The sequence below is a fragment of the Emys orbicularis genome, chromosome 5 (genome assembly GCF_028017835.1).
Source record: "Emys orbicularis isolate rEmyOrb1 chromosome 5, rEmyOrb1.hap1, whole genome shotgun sequence".
NCBI classification, from domain to species: Eukaryota; Metazoa; Chordata; order Testudines; family Emydidae; genus Emys; species Emys orbicularis.
This window is the reverse complement of record NC_088687.1, coordinates 14,449,158-14,469,594: the sequence shown is the minus strand read 5'-3', so window position 1 is coordinate 14,469,594 and position 20,437 is coordinate 14,449,158. Positions and strand designations below refer to the sequence as shown.

General features: G+C 45.0%; 1 protein-coding gene across 1 annotated transcript; it reads right to left on the bottom strand.

Moving 5' to 3' along the window:
• Positions 1-16,180: 16,180 nt before the first annotated feature.
• On the bottom strand, positions 16,181-19,184 carry LOC135878847 (C-X-C motif chemokine 11-like). Its single transcript, XM_065404554.1, has 4 exons — positions 19,127-19,184; positions 18,022-18,148; positions 17,857-17,929; positions 16,181-16,204 (listed from the first exon to the last, which is right to left on the bottom strand). The coding sequence occupies exons 1-4, from the start codon at positions 19,182-19,184 to the stop codon at positions 16,181-16,183; spliced, it is 282 nt and encodes a 93-aa protein (XP_065260626.1).
• Positions 19,185-20,437: the final 1,253 nt, after the last annotated feature.

Below are 20,437 nucleotides of genomic sequence, written 5' to 3'. Positions count from 1 at the left end.
AGAGTGAAGGTTCTTCTGTATTATTCTTGGATGTCTGGGAGAGGTTGAGGAGTGTCTAAGAGAAAGTGTTTCCCAGTGTACATTTATACGCTAAGCCTTTTCCCTCCTTGATGCTGATTGGTCTTGATTATTGCCAAGACAGCTAAAATAACCAGAGATTATTCAATAGGTGCGGGGAAGTCCCAACGGGTAACAGAATTGTTTTGCTTTGCCAACTGTTCCCTTTTAATTGAAATTCCTGATTTCTCATAAGGACTCAAACTAGGTTTCACTTTCAGTGAGTTTTAGGAAGTGATCGACGTACGCCTCTCTGTGTGCAGGAAGCGGAGCTGCCTTTTTGCTCTCCTAGGCAAAAATAACACAGGGGAAATTATTGAAGTGAAAGCCACAAATAAACATTGTGTGTGGTGAGGAGTGGGGAGAAGGGAGTCAAGTTATCTCAGCTCCTGTCCCTCCATTAAGGGTGCCCTGTTTTCTCATATCTCTTAGAAATCTTGCTCGGAAACATGAACCAAAGTTTTCACTACAAATTCCATGCAAGTGTGAAGGACATACTATTAGGAAAAAAGTGCAATATGTCTGTTAATATTTAAAAGCCCCAAAGATGAGTCAACTCATGAGTTGAGATAATCTGACTCTGTTTTCTCTGTCCCACCCCTGAAATATTTTGGGGGGCTTTATCTTTAAGAAATCCCCATGGCTTAGTTTCTCTTGTGAGCTCACCCAGACAGCTCCCTGCACACATCCCATATGCGGTCTGATCATTTCCTAGGAGTCACGGAAAATGAAACCTACTTACTGTTCTGAAGAGAAAACAGGCATTTAAATGAAAAGGGAACAGCTGGCAAAAACAGCACTATTGGCTTTCGTGACTTCTTCACCTAGACTGTATACTCTCTACTTAGTTTAATTTACAAGGCAATATTTTCAGTGATACTGCACAAGGAGTGTGGTGCTATGTAGTGTGAGTACAGGCCCTGGATTCTGGACTTTAGCAATTGTTGTGTCTTCTGCTCTTTCACAACATATGAAATATGAAGGAATGACACAGGTTCAGTGAGGTCCAAATTGTGGTATATTAAAACTGTATTAAAATTGTAGGTTATAACTTTGAATTTCAGGGAGGGGGTGGTTCCCCTGGTTCTGCTTCCAGGCTAGAGGGCTCTGTAATGTAGTCTGTAAGCTGGGCCGAAGACTAGCAGCAGTGAGTTTGCAGTCAGACAGCCTGTAGTAAGATAGGATGAGTTGTTCCTCACTGCTCTCGGGAGCAGCCTGCTTTGTCTCCTTCTGTTTTGGGGTTCTTGTGTGTTATAGTTCTGAACTCTACGACATAAAGAAGTGTTACATTTGAAGGGACCTGGCTGGAGGGCCACATCACTGGAAGAAGCAGACTACCACACAGGTGGCACAGCCACCAGCAGGAGACACACACACACACACACAAACACAGTGAAGAGAGAGCTGCTACATCACACCTGGCTATAAGGAGGCACCAGTTGACCCCTTCACAGGTCCCTAATCAGGAAAACACTTTAAGCACATACCTAAGTCTTATTTGCATCAGTGGGAAACCAACTGATGTGATACAGCATATCTGGGGATTTCTACTCTAACTAAAATAAATTAAGAATTTCCGTATTAGAGTGGCAAGCCAAACGGATAACAAACTGTTGGGAGACTGAAAGGGCAGTGAAGCTTCCTGCCATTAATACAAAACAACTGTGGCATAAAAAAAGACATTGTGCTAGAAAATAATGAACTAAAATGGAATAATCCTTTAGCCTCTAATGATACTCTGCATGTTGAAGGACTGAGTATTTCTTGCGTGAGAAGAGTCATCGATTCCAAGGCCAAAAGGGACCATTGTGATGATCTAGGCCATGTCTCCGATGTGGGACTATAGCAGTATTGCTCCGGTGCTATAGCTATCCTGCAATAACCCCATAGTATAGATGCAGGCTACCGTGACATCACTGTAGGAGCTCCACCTCTCCAAGCGGGTGGTAGCTAGGTCAACAGAAGCATTCTTCTGTCAGCCTAGCTGCACCTACACGGGGGGGGGGGGGGGAGGGGGAGGGGGGGGCCTTAGGTCAACATAGCTATATCACTCAGGTATTTGAAAAATCCACACCCCTGAGCAATGTAGCCATGCCAATCTAAATTTTAAGTGTAGACCAGGCTCTAGTCTGACTTGTATCACACAGGCCATAGAACTTCCCCAAAATAATTCCTTTTGGGCTAGAGTATCTCTTTCAGAGAAACATCCCATCTTGGTCTAAAAATTGACAGTGATGGAGAATCCACCACAACCTTTGGTAAATTGTTTCCAGGCCCAGATTTAGGGCAGGCAACCCAGATGACAACCTGGGGTGCCGGAGTTGGGGGCGCTGGGCTTGGGGTGCTGTTTTTATTGTACTGCTTGAGAGTGGAAGCTTTGGGGTCCCTAGCAGTCCGAGTGGACCAAATTGGACAAAAACAAAACACTGAACTTTCCCACAGAGCAGAAATCCCAAGCTTTGACCCACTCTAGTGTGGGCTGAGTGAGGAACTCAAGTTGAAGCCAACCTGGGAGAAGCCATGAACTGATCTTTGTGATCTTATTGTTATTAAAGCCAAATTTCAGGGAAGGGGTGAGTTTAGATTTGATAGAACACATGATGTTTTCTTGTAGAACAGGCTGGGAAGATCCGTGCTGACAACTCACACCAGAACAGCATAAGAATTCCCCTCTTTACAGATAAGATGAACAGGATGTGTATATAATACATGCACAAATAAAGCCAAGGTCTTGTATGTACCTAGGCAGCTGGCCATAAATCTTTGTACACACTTGACCCAAACGCTTATTTGTTTTTCCTCTAAGTTAGGGTCAAAGTCCTACCTATCCTCATTGGTGGCTGGGTGCATAGGCACAGACTTCATGCTTAGCACCCACTGGCAGCCAGCTCCCCTGCTCCCACTCTGCGCCTCCCATCTGCCGGCGACCCCGCTGATCAATTCCTCCCCCTCCCTCCCAGCACCTCCCGCCCGCCATGTTCAGCTGTTTTGCGGCGTGCAGGAGGCACTGGAGAGGAGTGAGGATGGGGCACTCTCAGAGGAGGGAGCGGAACTGCGTGGGAAGAGGCGGGGTGGGGGCAGAACAGGGCAATTATCGAGTGATCCATCCTGTGTCATCCAGTCCCAGCTTCTGATAGTCAGAGGTATAGGGACACACAGAGCATGGGGTTGCTTCCCTGGCCATCTTGGCTAATAGCCATTGATGGACCTATCCTCCATGAACTTACCTAATTCTGTTTTGAAACCAGTTATACTTTTGGCCTTCACAACATCCTCTGGCAATGAGTTCCACAGGTTGACTGTGCATTGTGTGAAGAAGTACTTCCTTTATTTGTTTTAAACCTGCTGATTATTCATTTCATTGGGTTTTGTGTTATGTGAAGGGTAAATGACACTTCCTTATTCACTTTCTTGACACCACTCATGATTTATAGATCTCTATCATATCCCCTCTTAGTTGTCTCTTTTCTCAGAGGAATAGTTCCAGTCTTTTTAATCTTGTCTCATAGAGAAGCTGTTCCATACATGTAATCCTTTTCGTTGCCCTTCTTTGTACTTCTTCAAATTCTAGTATATCTTTTTTTGAGATGGGTTGACCAGAAAAGCATACGGTATCCACAGTTTGGACATACCATGGATTTACATAGTGACATTATGATATTTTCTGTCTGATTCTCTATCCCTTTCCTAATCGTTCCTAACATCCTGTTAGCTTTTTTTTTTTTTTTTTTTTTTTGACTGCGGCTACACATTGAGCAGATGTTTTCAGGGAACTTTCCACAGTTACTCCAAAATCTCTTTCTTGAGTGGTAAAGCTAATTTTATATGTATAGTTGGGATTATGTTTTCCGATGTGCATTATTTTGCATTTATCAACATTGAATTTAATCTGCCATTTTCTTGCCCAGTCTCCCAGTTTGGTGAGATCCCTTTGTAACTCTTGGTAGTCAGTTTTGGACTTAACTTCTTGAGTAATTTTGTATAGTCTGCAAACTGTGCCACCTCACTGTTTACCCCTTTTTCCAGATCACTTATGAATATGTTGAATGACACTGGTCCCACTATAGATCCTTGGGGGACCCCATTATTTATTTTTCTCCACTGTGAAAACTGACCATTTATTCCTACTCTTTGTTTCCTAACTTTAAGCAGTTACTGATCCATGAGAGAACCTCCCCTCTTATCCCATGGCTGTTGACTTTGCTTAAGAGCCTTTGGTGAGGGACCTTGTCAAAGGCTTTCTGAAAGTCCAGTGGATCACGGTGTCATGTCTTTCAGTGTTTCCCACCTTGCCTAAAATATGAGAGTGTATCTGGAGTGTTTATAGACTGCTCCTTGCTGCGCACTGTGCCCAGACTGGCAGGCCCCTAAGGCCTGTTGTGCTCTGGTGCAAGCGTGAATGGAAGTGGCATGTTAGAACAAGTAGGGTTAAGGACTAGGAGTAAAATCCTGGCCCCACTGAAGATAATAGGTCTGCCAATGATGTCCGTGGGGCTGTGATTTCACCTGGTGTCGCTCTCTGCGTTGAGTAGTGGTGGTGGTCTCCTTCAGCACCTCACTTGAAAAGTGCAGGCTAAAGAAAGGGTGGCTGAGAATGGCTTTATCTGAGGAGACACAGGCTTCCGTGCGACCCTCCTCATGAAAATGAGGCTGCACATCACCCTCTTTGGTCTCATTCCTGCTGCTATTGGGGAACAGCGGGTGTCTGGGCAGCCATGCTCTCATCCATGCAGGACTGGTTCCCCTGTGCTCTGCCCCTGCCCATCCCTCTTGGCTTTGCACTTCTACACACAACACACTGCACATTTGCTGTGCAGAGTCAGGCAACTTCAAATCAAGGTGCCAGGTTTAACCCATAAAACATTGAAAGTGTCCTTCCAAACACCCCCAGGGAGCAGAAAGGGGTAGGGAAGAGCCAGGGCTAAGGCTGCCTTGCCTGAGTACCTGGCCAGCCCCATGGGCTGATGCTGCAAGGTCCAATGTTCCTGATCCACAGCCCCTGCTTGAGCTATAGAAACATGCTCTCAACTTCTGAGATTCTCCAGTTCCGTTCTCAGCGTTGACCAACCTGGTAGCTGCTGTACATGCTTCCCCTGCATGCTGGGTGGCTAAGGGTGGGATTGTACCTCTTGAAGCACAATCCTTCCCAGGGATTTCCTGGGGCACTGCCCCAACACAGACCACACCTTGGCCCTCTGTTTGGGGAGGAAGAGCTACGGGACTTCCAAAGCCGAATTTTCAAACATGACCACTACTATTGAGGGCCTCCATTTTTGGGTGCTCATCTTGAGACCGCTTAAAAGGGCTGCTTGCCTTTCAGAGGTAGTGAACGCACACACCGCCTCTTGGTTTCCGCTGGAGCTGCAGCCACTCAGCACCAGTGAACATCGAGGCTAGGTGTGAGCTGGGGATCCTAGGAAACAAGGCACCCAAAACCAATGGTCACTTGAAAATGTTGGCCTTAGTTTCTGGACACTGGTCCTCCTCATGTATTTTGTATTTAAACAGAGAGTGCATGCACCCAGAGCATCGGAGAGCGCACTGTAACTAACAAAATTTAATTCAAACTAAGCCCAGAGTGTATATATTGACCTGTCCTACCACGCTGTAAAATCGTATTTGTACCCCTGCCTTCTGGGTCTCTCAATAGCTGGCCCACATTGCCTCAGCTGATGGTGCTGATGACAGAAGATTGTGGGTGTCTTTCACGTTGTGCAATGTATTTTGGGATACCCTCCTGCATAGAGCCCCGGGAAGGAGGAAGGATAGTCAACCTGGTTGCACAGGCCTTAGGTGCAGAAGGAGAGGGGAGTCTAGGGGCAGCTCACTGGATGGCGGCATAGTAGAGACTTGAGGCTGGATGAGGGCCATGGGCCTGATCCAAAGCTCCTTAAAATCAGTGGGAGTCTCCCACTGCCTTCAATGAGCTTAAGAACAGGAACCAAGAGGATACAATGGAGGTAAAAGGCAAATGGAGAGGGGGCACAAGGGAAGACGTATGGATAGAAAGAGAATGAAATCAAGAACATTGAAGAGAAAATGGTGGTAAACCACAGGAAAATGGAGCGGCAAAGAGCAAAAACACTCGAGCCTTTTGCTATGTCAGTATATGCCCCAAATGGCCTGTCTAATTTGGTTCTTCCTATGTGAATGACCAAATTGAGGGCCTGATCCTGACAGAGGCGAAGGGCCATCCATCCGCATTGACCTCAAGAACGTGAGGCTGCCAAGGGGTAACAGGCGCTCCTGTGTGTTTTGCCTGGGCCTGAGTGTGGTCACTGCGCTACATGAACATACATCTCCTACATGTCTAGCCTAACAAATACAGCACTTCTAAAACCACTTCCCCCGAAATACCCTCCTGGGCTTCCATTTTCTTGTTCACTTATACTAAATGGAGTGTTTTTCTGGAAAAGAAAAGAAAAGTAGTAAATCCCACTAAGTTTTGATGTTCTTTGCCAAACCACAGTCTGCGGCTTAAGCAGATGTTGAAGTAGCAGCTGTGCCCAGGCAGCCTGAAATGATTACCAACAGAAATAAGTCTCCTAAATCCTTTTTACTCAGGAATCCTCTCTGCTTTGCAGAGCTACTAGGAAGCAGCAATAAAAGGTTGTTGCTCACTAATCCCAACCAGCTGCCTGGCTGGAAAAATGGTATAACGTATACATCCGTTAACAAGACTTCGCTTTAATTTTCTAGGCTTCCATTTAATTTTCTAACATTAAATCAACTGCTCTCTTCCGTATTGCAGGTCTCCATTCTCCAGTAGCGCTGTACATTGCATGAAATATTTGTCTACTGAGGCCTGGTCCACACTACCCCCCCACTTCGGACTAAGGTACGCAAATTCAGCTACGTTAATAACGTAGCTGAATTCGAAGTACCTTAGTCCGAACTTACCGCGGGTCCAGACGCTGCAGGCAGGCTCCCCCGTCGATGCCGCGTACTCCTCTCGCCGAGCTGGAGTACCGGCGTCGACGGCGAGCACTTCCGGGATCGATCCGGGATCGATTTATCGCGTCTAAACCAGACGCGATAAATCGATCCCAGAACATCGATTGCCTGCCGCCGGACCCTCCGGTAAGTGTAGACGTACCCAAAGGTTAGAACAATTACACTGTGACACACTGGAAGCGAAACGGCACTAAAACGCGTCTTTCAGCCTGATTCGCCATTGTCTTGCAGCTTGTGTGGCCACCCACAATTGTTCTAACTCTGTTATCCTCTCATTTCGCACAGGTGTAGTGACTATGCAGGAAGCAAGTGTAAGCCACTGTTGGGTGTGTTGGGTACACCCTCTGCCTCATCCAGAGAATCAGTCTATGACCGCTGCCCTCTGGGTGACTTAGCCATCTGGGGTTGAATTCCCCCTGGAGCGCCTTACATAAAGGCTTTTCTTGGTAATCAGGCCCTATGTTAAGATAGTTGTAAGATGGATAATTAATCAAACGGCCTTTGTTTAATCTTAATGTGAAAGTGAGAGATTTGCTGTGTATATATATTTAGGCATCAAATGGCTGATGATTAACCAAGGGAATTCATCTGCCCCCTGCTTTGCGTTTGTTTTTGTTATATTGAAATAATATCTTCATTATAACCACAGGAGACCCCCCAACTCCCCAGTTCCTCTTTCAGTCTGAGTCTTGCTGACACTCTGCTAGCTGCATAACTAAGACAGAAGGGAAAAAGTAAGAGATTTTCCATTTTATAAATCTGAGTCATAACCCAGTTCTAGGTGATCACTTCCAGATCTTCTTGGGCTCGATCATACAAGGTGCTGAACACGATCTCTGATCCAGCAAGGACTTTAGTGGACCTACTCCATGCTTCAGGTTAAGCATGTGGCTAACCAGGGAACATCATGATACCCAGGAGAAAGGGGAAGTGTGAGGGAAGATAGAGATCAGAAACCTTGATCCAGTGACTGGGACCGCCTGTAAGAGGAGGATGGTGGAGTAAAGTGAGATTACAGAATTTCTTTGATAAGAAAACTAGATTAAAAACATGTGCACTGTGAAGGCCATGGGCCAACAGGACTGAGCACTCTGGCCTCAAGCCAGCAAAACACTGGTGACTGAGAAATAAACAGGACTTGTACATATCATGGAAGGACATTGCCATTTTGAAATCCAAAGGTCCTAGCATGTCTGCAACCAGCCGAAATGTTATTCTGTCCAAGATAAGCATTGTTCACTTGGGTACCAACCGTTTAAGAACATAAGAATGGCCAGACTGGGTCCGATCAATGGTCCATCTAGCCCAGTATCCTGTCTTCCGACAGTGGCCAGTGCCAGGTGCTTCAGAGGGAATGAACAGAACAGGTAATCATCAAGTGATCCATCCCCCATCGCCCATTCCTAGCCCAGTGAAATCAATGGAAAGAATCCTATTCACTTCACTGGGCTTTGAATCAGTATCTATATAATAGAAGGGAAAGAACTGCAAAAAATATTCTGTAAATATTTGGTTGCTTACAAAAACTAACTTGGATTTGACCATATTTGCAACCATTTTGCACTGGCTCCTTGTGAATGGCTGAACTTCATTAATACAAAGAATGCTGAACCTGAATATTCACTCAAAGCAAATTTCACATTGTAGATGATCGTGATATTCAGAATTTGAAATCTGCACTGTTTGTTTGCATAAATCATCCAATCAGGGAGTATAAACAATGCTATGACTTAGATAATCCTCACAGTGTAAATTCCAGAAACTGAATGCTAAATTTTGACAACAAACTGTTTAAAAACTGCTGTCAAAATGTCAAGGATAATTTTGAAAAAATGAGAGGCTTGCTATATGTCTTTGACATTCCAAGGTGCAATGCAGATCAGCGAGGGGTTGTGACATCCCTCCCCTGCAACCTGGAGCACCTCACAATGCTTTGCTGCTGTAGCTCCCACAAACAGCCTGAAGGTCACACTCTGAGTGTCTGTGTATAGCTGCAGCCTCCCAGCCACACTCTGGCTTCCACCTGCGCTGGTTACCACTTGCAGGGTGACCCCAAAACACTCCCAGTCCCAAATGTTCCCCCAAAATGTGTGTTCTGCACTGGCCAGCCTTTTCCTGGACAATTTGGATATTTTAGGTCCAGTTGCCCCTGTAAGGGAACAGTATCCAACAGTTTGCTACTTTAAAAGGAGTTACCCAAACAATTCAGCGTGAATGCAGCACTGGATTAGTTTCATTAAAGAATAAAACAAGTTTATTTAACTACAAAGAGAGATTTTAAGTGAGTACGAGTACAATAGGGTTACCATACGTCCGGTTTTTCCCGGACATGTCCGGCTTTTTGGTCCTCAAATCCCCATCCGGGGGGAATTGCCAAAAAGCCGAACATGTCCGGGAAAATAGCTTTGCCGGCATCCCTGCCCCAGTCCCCTGCTTACCTTGCGGCTCCCGCAGACTGCGAGCTGCAGGCGGATTCCCCTGCGGCGGCTGCTGCTGCTCCCCCCAGACACCTCAGTTCTGTGTAGCTGAAGAGCCGAGCTGCCCGAGCGCTACCGGCTTCACGGTTTGCCGGGCAGCCCCCAGACCTCCAGACCCTGCGCCCCCGGCCGGGCGCTTCCCCTCCTGGGCTCCAGCTGCGCTGGGGAAGCGCCCGGCTGGGGGCGCAGGGTCTGGAGGTCTGGGGGCTGCCCGGCAAACTGTGAAGCCAGTAGCGCTCGGGCAGCTGTTTTGCGGCTGGGAGGGAGGAGGGGGAATGCGGGGCGCTCGGGGAGGGGGCGGAGACTTTGGAGAAGGGGCGGAGTTGGGGCGGGGAAGGGGCGGGGCCAAGGCCCCGTGGAGTGTCCTCTTTTTTAAAACCTTCAATATGGTATCCCTAGAGTACAAGGCATTAAAGTCAGAAAATGTTACAAGACAAATAAAGATACAATGATTTCTAGTAGCTAAAACTTAACCAACTAGACTTGGTTCAAGAGCAAATCCTTACCATATGCTCCCAGCATCAGGGCTCCTTGTGGAGTTGTCTACACCTATGCAAAGTGGATGTAAAATGTCACCAAATCAGCATGGTATCATTTCATGCCCAATTTGCACTCAGCTTGCTCAGCTGTAAATGGCTGCACATGGTGCAAAACAAAGGCGAATTGGACCTTATGTCTCGCTGGGTTTTTTTCAGCTCTCATTGACTTTAACTGGAGCTGTGGGTATGCAGGATTTCTGGAACTCAGACCCTAGGAACATAATCCGAGCCTTGATCCTCCAACCACATTCATCCTTAACTCGACTCACACAAGTATAGGGCCTGATGGGCTTGCTTGTGTGCTTAAACTTAAGGACATGGCTACAGATGCGTGTGCAGGATCAGAGCCTGGGTTTACACTAGTGTCTGTGCTTGGATCAGGGGAGGAAGGTTGAATGTGGCTATGCCATAACTTTTTTTCTTCTGACTGCTACCAGCTAAAGAAAGGGGGAGACTTCGGGGGCAGAGAGGAAGTACAGTTTTGAGTGAGAGGGATGCTATGTGTTCCATTTTTTGCCACCTCAATTATTGACTGCAATGCAATAGTGAATAACATCCCTTTCTGGTATCTGAGACTTATCATGACATGGGGTGGCAAAATGGGATGATCTGAGACTGCAAATGCAGAGAACAGGCATGATTTACAAGAAATAGAAATCTTTTATAACATAATCTAAACCAGCTGAGGAATGTTCCTACAGAGTCTGTGGGATATTGTAAAATATAGTCCATGGCATTTTGTGACTCTGGACGCTGCTTTGAAAGTCAAGAGATGTGATTTCTGGGAAGTCACTCTCTGCTTGCTGGCATTTATCCAAAACTACAACAATCCAGCCTTCAAATCGCTTAATTAAATTCCTCCAACACAAGTCCATTGGCACTCCCATGTCCTTTATGAATAGTAACAATTATTCCAACAGTCATCCTATATTGAATAGTATGACAGATAGCTGAGCCACAGAAAGCTAGTGTGTTTCCCACAGCAATTAGTTGTCAGTAAGTGTAAAAACACTCTTCCAAGGAGAAATTTTAATGTCAGCGTAATTTAGGGCAAAATTGTGCACCACTTACTTGAATTGGTGAGCAGTTACTTGCACAAACAATCCCAGTCAAGTCAATGGGACGACTCATGTAATTGCTCACCAGTGTGAGTAAAGGGTCTGTCTCAACAATAATGGCTTATACTTAGGGACAGCTTTTGATACCCATTCTCCCACTGAGTAGTTATTCTGTAATCAGTGTTGCCAACTCTCATTATATTTTTATGGTGAAACTTGTGATATTTGTTGTCTTAAAGTCTTAGCTTCTGGAGTCCCGTGATTCGATGAAAATCTCAGCCTTTGTTTAAAATGTGTCTGGCCCTCATGGATGAAGAGGAAAACCTGAAAACATGACCTGAATGTACCCTGAAGACTGAGAAACCAGAATGAAAATAAAAACCCGGTGGCTCTTAAATATTGTGATTTGCAAGCCAATCTTGTGCTGTTTTTGAGGCCTGACTTGCAGTTTCTGAACACTTGAGGATGGCAATGCTGAAATAAGCAACAGAGAGTCCTGTGGCACCTTTAAGACTAACAGATGTATTGGAGCATAAGCTTTCGTGGGTGAATACCCACTTTGTCAGACACATGTAAATAAATGTTGAAATGGTAGCCGTTGCTTTCTCCCCACCGAAAAAGAAAAAAAAATCTGTCTGCTCCTGAGGGAAAGAGGAGAGCTCTACTTGCCTTCTGCCACACTGAAAGCATGGGTCAGCGCCGCTCTTCTCTATCTGCATCACCAGGCCTGAGCCAGAGGGGGCATGTGAACAGCTCTGGGAAGGGGACGTGAAGAATCTCCACAGCTGCAGAAGGAGCAGGGGTGTACTGGAGACAAGGGGCAGATGGACACTGGGGCTATGCATATAAAGTGAACGTGCGTATGGGGGTGGGGACAGATACGAGGGCTGGGGGCACAAAACTAATTGATTTGGGGCTGGGTGTCAGTGCAATGGTCTAGAAAAGAACCAAAGACAGACGCAAGGTTGTCAGGTGGCTGCAACACGCCCCTATTAAAATGTCAAAAAAGGGCAAATTAACAACTCTAAAATTAAAACAGGCACCTATCAATGGAAACAAAATAGCTGTAATCAAAACCAGCATCAAATAACTCCCTAAAAAACTTAATAAAAACACACAATAAATTAAAAAAAACAATTTAAAAAAACAAGCACTCGTCAAACAACAATTAATTACAGCATATCAGTGCAAAACTCATTGGCCCAATAAAAAAAAATCGCTATATAAACAAAGTGCCTTGCCATAAAACTTTGGGTTCGTCCCGCCAAGACTTCCCTGGAGCATTGTGTCGCGACCGACAGAACCCGGCTCCTTCCTACGGGTGATCAACGTAGCCGGCCACTAGGTTGATCCGGATTCTAAACTGGTAACTATAACATCAACTGGTGTGTGTGTGTGTGTGTGTGTGTGTGTGTGTGTGTGTGTGTGTGTGTGTGTGTGTGTTGTAATTAAAATGCACATGCTAATTGTTGTATCTTCAATAAACACGGCATTTGGCTTTTCGCCTGAAAAAAATCCCATGTGCTTCTTATAAGCATAACGCTTGGTCGATGCAGGAACTGGGGACCCAAAAATGAAAGTGTGACAAGGACTTAGCTCACTCACGGCTTGCTCACCGTCACTACCCCTTTGGTTGATGGAGTTCACAAATCAGACGACAGACCAAACATAACTAATCTTTTTGGCCAAGCTTGGGAGGCCCTACACTCACCTCAAGGGCATTGTTCTGTCTACAATGCAATAACTTTTGAAATCTGCATCCAATCAATTCCAAAATTTCTGAGACTGTTCTAAGCATCGAAGGGGAGTAAACTGCTTTTGGTGAAAACTGGAAGGGGAAAATGGGGGGCATGTGGAACCCCTGATATCTGGTTAGCAGTCTCATCAGCTTCAAACACCTCCAATTGTCTATATATCACTTAACGGCAGCAATTAACACCTTCCAGCATAATACCCCCATCTCAGTTTAGAATGTTAACATTCTGAATGGCCTGTTGCAGACTATGGACATTTCTGTGGTAATATTATGAAGAGATGCATGACTCATTTTCCCCCACTTACGTCATATTGCTACCCACTGGTTGTGAAGGAGTTCATTTCTCCCCTGTGACAGGGAAATAAGGGTGTTGGTGTTAAATAGACATGGGTGGGTTGGTGTGAATTAACTGTCAGGGTATCAAAGGAGTTGCCTCAGAGGTATAATGAAGTACCAACAACTAGATAACACCTGGAGCCAAGGGAAGCAGAACATGTGAACACAGCATGAATGCAATTTGAAAGAAAGGCCTACATGTGGGCAGATGGTGATATATGGTTGTTGCTGCTGCTGCTCTCTAGGGCAGAGAGACAGATGAAATCCAGGAGGCTTTGGAAAAGAGGGCAGGTAATTTTGCAAACATGGGCTCTCAGTCAGGACCGGCTCCAGGGTTTTTGCCGCCCCAAGCGGCGGGAAAAAACAAAAAACAAAAAGCCGCAATTGCGATCGGCGGCACTCCAGCGGCAGCTCCACCGCACCGCTTTCTTCTTCGGCAGGAATTCGGTGGCAGGTGCTTCCCTCCGAGAGGGACCCGCCGCCGAATTGCCGCCAAACAGCCCGACGTGCTGCCCCTTCCCCTTGGCTGCCCCAAGCACCTGCTTGCTGGGCTGGTGCCTGGAGCCGGCCCTGCTCTCAGTTAAGTTTTGCTTTGCCATGGTAACCTGAGGACCCTTAAATATTGTATTCCAGTTGACTGATAAATTCTGGCTTGTTTTGAAGGGCTGTCCTGCTGGCTGTGTCACTCCCCAAAGGGGTGAAGTCTCTCCCAGGGGTCTAAACTCACTTGGACTGGTGGAAGAGCCATGTTGAGAAGCCAGAGGTCCTGGTGGTGGGGTAGTTGAGGTGCAAGGCTCACCACTGCAAAAAGCAAAGGTCTAGGGCCTAGAACAAAGCTGATTCTCCCAGAAAGACTGTATGAAAGCTGGAGGTATAGAGCACACACACACCCTATAAATTGTGACACCTGTCTGATAGAAATAAGAGACTAGAGAACACAGACCCTGTTAGGTGGCTACCTAGAACCTGCAGCATGGGAAGAAAAGAGGAGGGGGAAGGCACACAGAACCACTGTTATGTAGGAGGAATGGGGAGCATAGAAAGCCTGGGGAGGGGGTGGGGCTGTGATAAGGCTTAACCCCCACCACCTGCAAGAGTAGCACAGGCACCCAATTAGTCATGCCCTGCAGCTGGGGAGGTGTCACTACCTGGCTCCTGGCCAGAGGGAGCAGAGCTAAGCTGTAATAAGTAGACTGAGGGTGGTTGGTATGGGTAGAGGTGGTAGGTTTTTCCAGCTGAGAAGAGTTCAGGGTCCAGGTACAGACAACAGGGGATATGGGGGTGGTGCAGGCTCCTGCCAGGGAAGCCCTGAGATACAGCTTGTAAATAGAGAGAGAGAAAAGGACTTGGGTAGCCCAGAGGGGTAGGAGAACTGTTCAGTTCTGTTGGGGCTTGTTTATGATATCTTGGAAGGGGTCTGAACTTAAGTGATGTAGCCAAAGGCCTGAGCCACAGAAGACTTGGGCCCAGAGGCAGGCAGCTGGCAGGAGGTGCTGGAGCCGAAGGTAGCAGCAACATCCTGCACCGAAGCAAGGGGTGTTCTCCGGGTGCAGGAAAACAGACTCCCTGGCATGGAGTGCGGGCTAGTTACAGTGTGTCCTTGAAGTGGAGGAAGTGGGGAGGATGGTACACCTGGTGCTTGTGGGTGAGAATGGAGGGACAAGGAGCCAATGGTGAGCACAAGGAGTTCAGTTTGCTGACGTAACAAAGTGTGCGACTTGCTCCCCTACCTTAAAATATTTTTTTTATTTAAAATTTATCATTTAAAAAAATGATTTTTTTAACCCATTTTTTGTGGGGGGGAGGGCATTTTTAACCCATTTTTTGTGCGGGGGGGATCCTAACTCAGGATTTTTAAACTTTGGGGTTGGTAATGTTGCTCCCATGAGAACTGTGAGCCCCTGAAGTGCAGGGGTAAGTTGCAGCATGCTACTGTAGACATGCTTTGGGAATGGAATGGCAGGGCAGGGAGAGAGGGAGAATTATTTACTGAGTTCTTTGTTATAGTGGACGAGTCCCCTAGCCAACGCAAACACTGCTTCATTGAAATCAGTGGTGCTAAGCTGATTTATGTCTGCTGAGGGTCTGCCAAAATGAGTCCAGTAATATTATTCACAGTGTGTTTGGGGGAGGTATGTATTTTTTTCCTTAGAAGAAAAAAAAGCAATGCTTGTATCCAGCACATCTATTTATTTACAAAACATTTGTGCAAATTCAAGATATTTAGTTCAATGTTAAAAAAAATCTACACTCAGACAAAAAACAAAATGTACCTTTATGTATTTCAAAGTATGTCTTTTGAAATGATTGTACATCTATACTTACTATTCATGACAAATTGTCTCAATGTTACAGTCAGTATGATACAAACTGGTGGAAGATAAAAATCCAAAACGGAGGGTGACAATTCCTCTTAAACTCTCTTATGAAACTAATAAACCAGTACTTTGAGTTAAACCAAGCTTTAAAACGCTGACCTTGAGTTTGCTGGCTTCTGTTAGTTTGCATCAAGCTATTTTTAGCTAAATGGGGGTTTCCCTTGCATATTTTTTAAAAAAGGAGAATGCTATTCCTGAATATTCATAGAATATAAATGATTGACCCAAAAGACTCAACTGGTTTCTTTGGGACGGAGTTCTACAGTATCTCTAAGGTAAATGCATATCAGAGAGGACCTACTTTTTTTTCATGTCTTAGCAAATCTGCCTTGGCTGAGGTCAAGTCCCTGATAACAAAAACCCTGACAAGGCTAAACAATAGCAGTCAAAATAACCAGTGTGCAGAATGATGACAGATGTTGACACAGAAAAACAGTTGCAAATATTTTATCTGCTGTGGGGCTGATCACACATCCTGATGTACTTTCATGGCTAGAAGCTATGGAATAGCACTCCAGTGACGAGTCAGGCTGGTTGGGTGCTTGCCTCGTTGTGAGCAGGTAAATGGCATGAGCAGTCATGTTCACTAGTAGTTTTCCACAGTCTTCCTTTCGGGTCGCTGCTGTTACTTACTTCTCCTCAAGAATTTCTGGAAGGGGGAAAAATACTATCAGTTCTCTGGTCTGGCCTCCTTCAAGTACAGTGGAAGCATGTTCCATTATTGCATCTCCATGATAGCAAAGTGCATTACAAAGGTGGGGAAATATCAATGCCCCCACTTTACAGGTGGGGAAACTGAGGCATGGAGGTTGAGCACTTTACACTATGTCACACAGGACCAGATTCTGATACCCTTACTTATGCTGAATAGCCCCTTATTCCAGGAATAGTCTGTTGAAGTCAATGGGATTATTTCTGGATTAGAGTAATACTTGCTGGGTCTAAATGTGTCAGAATATGGTTTATAGTGATTAGGTAGCAGCACTGGGAATAGAACCAAGCAGTCTTGACTCTCAGAACCCCATTGTAACCAACAGAGGACACTGCTTCACTTGAAAACTTTGCTTCAGTGAACTGGAAGCATGGTGCACCACAAAACCCACAAATGCTCACAAGAGCAAACAGCAGGCAGGCAATGCCAAACCAGAAACACACACAACTACACGTGGGCCACATTCATGATCAAATTTCCCTTCCCAGTCAGAAAACTTTCAAGTGCCCAGGACTGAAAGCCTCATATCTCCTATTCAGACTCCATTACAGGAATCTGTTATACATGGTTACTAGGTTAACCATTTGTTTCCAAAGGCCTGGCTCTTCTATCAAGTAAAATTTTAGTTGAGCTATGCACAGTCCATCTATTCATTTAACAAATCTAGGCGATCAGGTCAACTTCCTATTGGAGTTTACTGTCAGGTGCACTGGGGCCTGTTTCTGAACAGCTGTCCCGCTTTGTAAGGTGCCCTTTGGAACGGGCTATCACTGTGTTTCTGCATGTGCTCTAGCTTAGGGCATGCAATTATTATTTAAACAAGCTTATTCCACTACCCCATTTTGTATTCCTATACTTGGGCTTCACCATCTCACAAAGGATTAGTTTCCTACTGGAGTCACTTATCCATCCATTTTTTCCCCCTTCTTCTATACTTCTGTGCATAATGGAAATCATTACAGTGTATTTTGTAAAGGGTTATATTGTGCATTTGTTCTACATCAATATTATAGGTCTCTACTAAGGGGTGACATTAAAATCTAGGCCCTGAGCTTGCTGCCTCTCATGTCAATGATAATACTTCATACAGACAAAGAATCAGCTTCCTCGTTGCATCTAATATGTAAATACAATGCATGCAAGTTAGGTCTTTTTAAAGTTAAGAGCTCATAAAATCTTGTCCAGAATGAGCATCTTGATTTATTTGACTTAAAGACCCAATACAAAGCCGCACAATGATGACTCAGTGATTTAAGAAAAGGGGTTTAAACCCAGGATTCCTGTACGCTGTGCTAAAAGGGGATCCTCTCATCCAACGGTATCTCCCAATACCAAAATGCCAGTGCTGTCAGTCCCGGGGGTTTGAGATCCAGGAAACTCAGCTGCTAAAGATATGTAGTAGACTGATAACAAGCGCTGAGGCTTGTCTCTCAAATGTCTAACATTGGATTTATAAAGGGTTTAGTACAGACTAAAGTAAAATATTTCCTCAAATCCCAAAGTTGAATTCCCTACAACTTGCATCGAAAAAGCTTTAAGTGGAGCATTCTAGAAAAAGCCAGGACAGAGGCAACATCCTTATGACTTACCTGTATCAGGCGTGATGCTTGCTTGGATTTGCTGTTCAGACATTTTCTTTGCCCGTTCCCTCTCAGTGTGACACTGTCAGGAGAAAAGATGACTTACCATGAAAAGGAAGTGACCAAATAAATACTAAAATAATGTGCGCTGCACGGTATTAATTGTGCACTTACATCACTTCGATTTGCTGACAACTGCTGCTTTGCCCATATATTTCAACCTTTGCAATATATTTTGGGTGGATTGAAGTTGCACCAGCTGTTACACAAAGACAGCGTCCTCTGCTGGAGGTTGCCATTCCTACGATGACATAAAGAATATGGATTTATTAATACATTTGAGCACAACATTGTTTATTATGATAAAACTACTAGGTCAAATTCTCCTCTCTTACGCTGGTGTAACTCCACCAAAGTCAGTGTAGGTTTAGCAGCTGTGACAGGTGAAATAAAATAAGAGGTGTGGTGTTTATTTGTTTGTTTGTTTGTTTGTTTTTGGCCTATTGCCTGTGTCTGAATTGTTTTCTGACAGATCAGAGCAGAGAGAGACGGTTCTTCAAATGTATTCAGGAAATCGAATAATTGAAATCAGTGGAAGTTAGGAACCTAAATACCTTTGAGAAGCTGGGCCAGAATCACTTGTTAAGCAGTATTTAACCCTTTCATTTCCAGCAGAGGTGGCTCCAAATAACATTTCAACCACTGCCTCGATAAATGAAAGTTGGGCATGATCATGGCTGCGTGGGAGACATTTGCACATCAGCACCTGCATGGAGCTGGTGGTGTTAATCCTATACTTTCCCTTTCTATGATCATATATAATAAAATTATATCTCTGTAATGAAGAGCATCTATTTTACCATAAACTGAGCATTAATTTACACTTTGCTTGACAAATCAGACTTTTCCTGCTGGGAGAGACCAGTTTCCAGAAGGGGAGGGGAGAAACCACATTAAGTAACAAAATAAGATTGTACAAAATGAGTGACTTTTCCTGCTTGTAGCTTGCTTTGCATTGTCAATTACACAAAGTCAACAGCTACCTCTTATTTATTGCCTTAAGTATTTCCTGATATTGTGTCTGTGCAGCTCTTAGCAGGTTTGATCTCTAACATAACACTTGTAAGAGACTGCAAAGCGTTTAACAAGGGGTTTTGTGCTAAGGGTTTGAGACGGGTGATCGTTTTAAGACACATTGCAGGAAAGAGGATTGAAGAGCAATGAAAGTTTGCAGGAATAATGTAAACCTCAAGCTGTGCCGCGGGAAATGCTACTGTACCTTGCACCAGAACTGCAGCCAGAAGAAGCAGGAGTGAGAGACGAATAAGAGACTTCATGTTCAGCTCTGTAGCTGCTGCTGCTCCTCTTCCACTTGTTGCTCAGTTGGAGGCAAGTAGATGTGGTGTGGAGTTCAGAGGGAGCTTCTGGACTGCTATTTGTAGGGCATTTTCACTTAGTCTACAAGTGTGTAGGTGGGAATTCCCACATCAGAAAACCCCATCTATCTTTGAGTAGCTCGGTTTCCTTCCCCGTAGATAAGCAAGTCTGTGCTAGTTTCATTTTCCCGGTTAGAAGAAATCCTTACCTATTCCTCTCAATCCAAGGGTCTGATCATTTATGATTTTATTATTTAGTTAGTTTTATATTGGCAGGCCCTGGCTCTATGTGCCGGCTGATTTAGGCATGCTAGTTTCCATCCAAAAACTCTTTTCTTCCCCTCCTCCCCCTAGATTTACCATTTTATATGTGGTAAGAATTGCTCCTCCGCATTAGAAATTAAAGTATATCATCACCGGGGCTAAATGGGTGCAGACGATTATAGGAATTGCAGGACTGGGTCAGACCCAAGGTCCATCTAGGCCAGTATCTTGTCTCTGACAGTGGCTGGCCCCAGATGCTTCAGAGGACAAGAAGGTGCCAGAACCCCCCAGTAGGCAGACATGAAAAATCCTCTCCCCACACACACATACACCCCCTATTAGGTCTCATCCTGGGATCTAATATTTGGAGAAGGGCTTAAACCCTCAAACCCAAGTTTAATATTGCTTCAGCCACATTTTTGTTGGCATTGATTATAACTCTGGATATTCTTGATATCGATATAAATGGCCAGTCCCTTTCGGAACCTTGTTAAGTTCTTGGCCTCAGTGGATTCCACAGTCTAATTACTGAAGCATTTCCTCTTCTTGACTTTTAATTTCCTACCTTTTAACTTCAACTGAACCCTTGTTGTTGTGTTAGGAGACCGGGAGGATTTTTGTGTATATGTGGTTCCCTCACACCTCCTATTCTCTTCCCATTTACCTTCATATCCCCACCACTTCCATGCATTGCTGGAACCCCTCATGGCAGAGGATAGCTGGATGTGGCTACTGCCAGAGTTACATCGGATGAAGTGGGTTTTAGCCCATGAAAGCTTATGCCCAAATACATGTGTTAGTCTCTAAGGTGCCACAAGCACTATTAGTCTGTATCAGCAGAAACAACCAACACGGCTACCACTCTGAAACTAGTTACAATACTGTTAGCCAGCGGGAGTTTCCCAGTGCCCTATGTTTCCTTTTATGGGACTATTAGTCACTTGGAATCC

Excerpts from the sequence above, each read along its gene's own strand:
- LOC135878847 (XM_065404554.1), bottom strand. The coding sequence starts at position 19,184 with ATGAAGTCTCTTATTCGTCTCTCACTCCTGCTTCTTCTGGCTGCAGTT. Across the intron at positions 17,930-18,021 it reads TGTCAGCAAATCGAAGTGAT|TGTCACACTGAGAGGGAACG; the intron begins GTAAGTGCACAA and ends TTCTCCTGACAG. Across the intron at positions 16,205-17,856 it reads AAGCATCACGCCTGATACAG|AAATTCTTGAGGAGAAGTAA; the intron begins GTAAGTCATAAG and ends TCCCCCTTCCAG.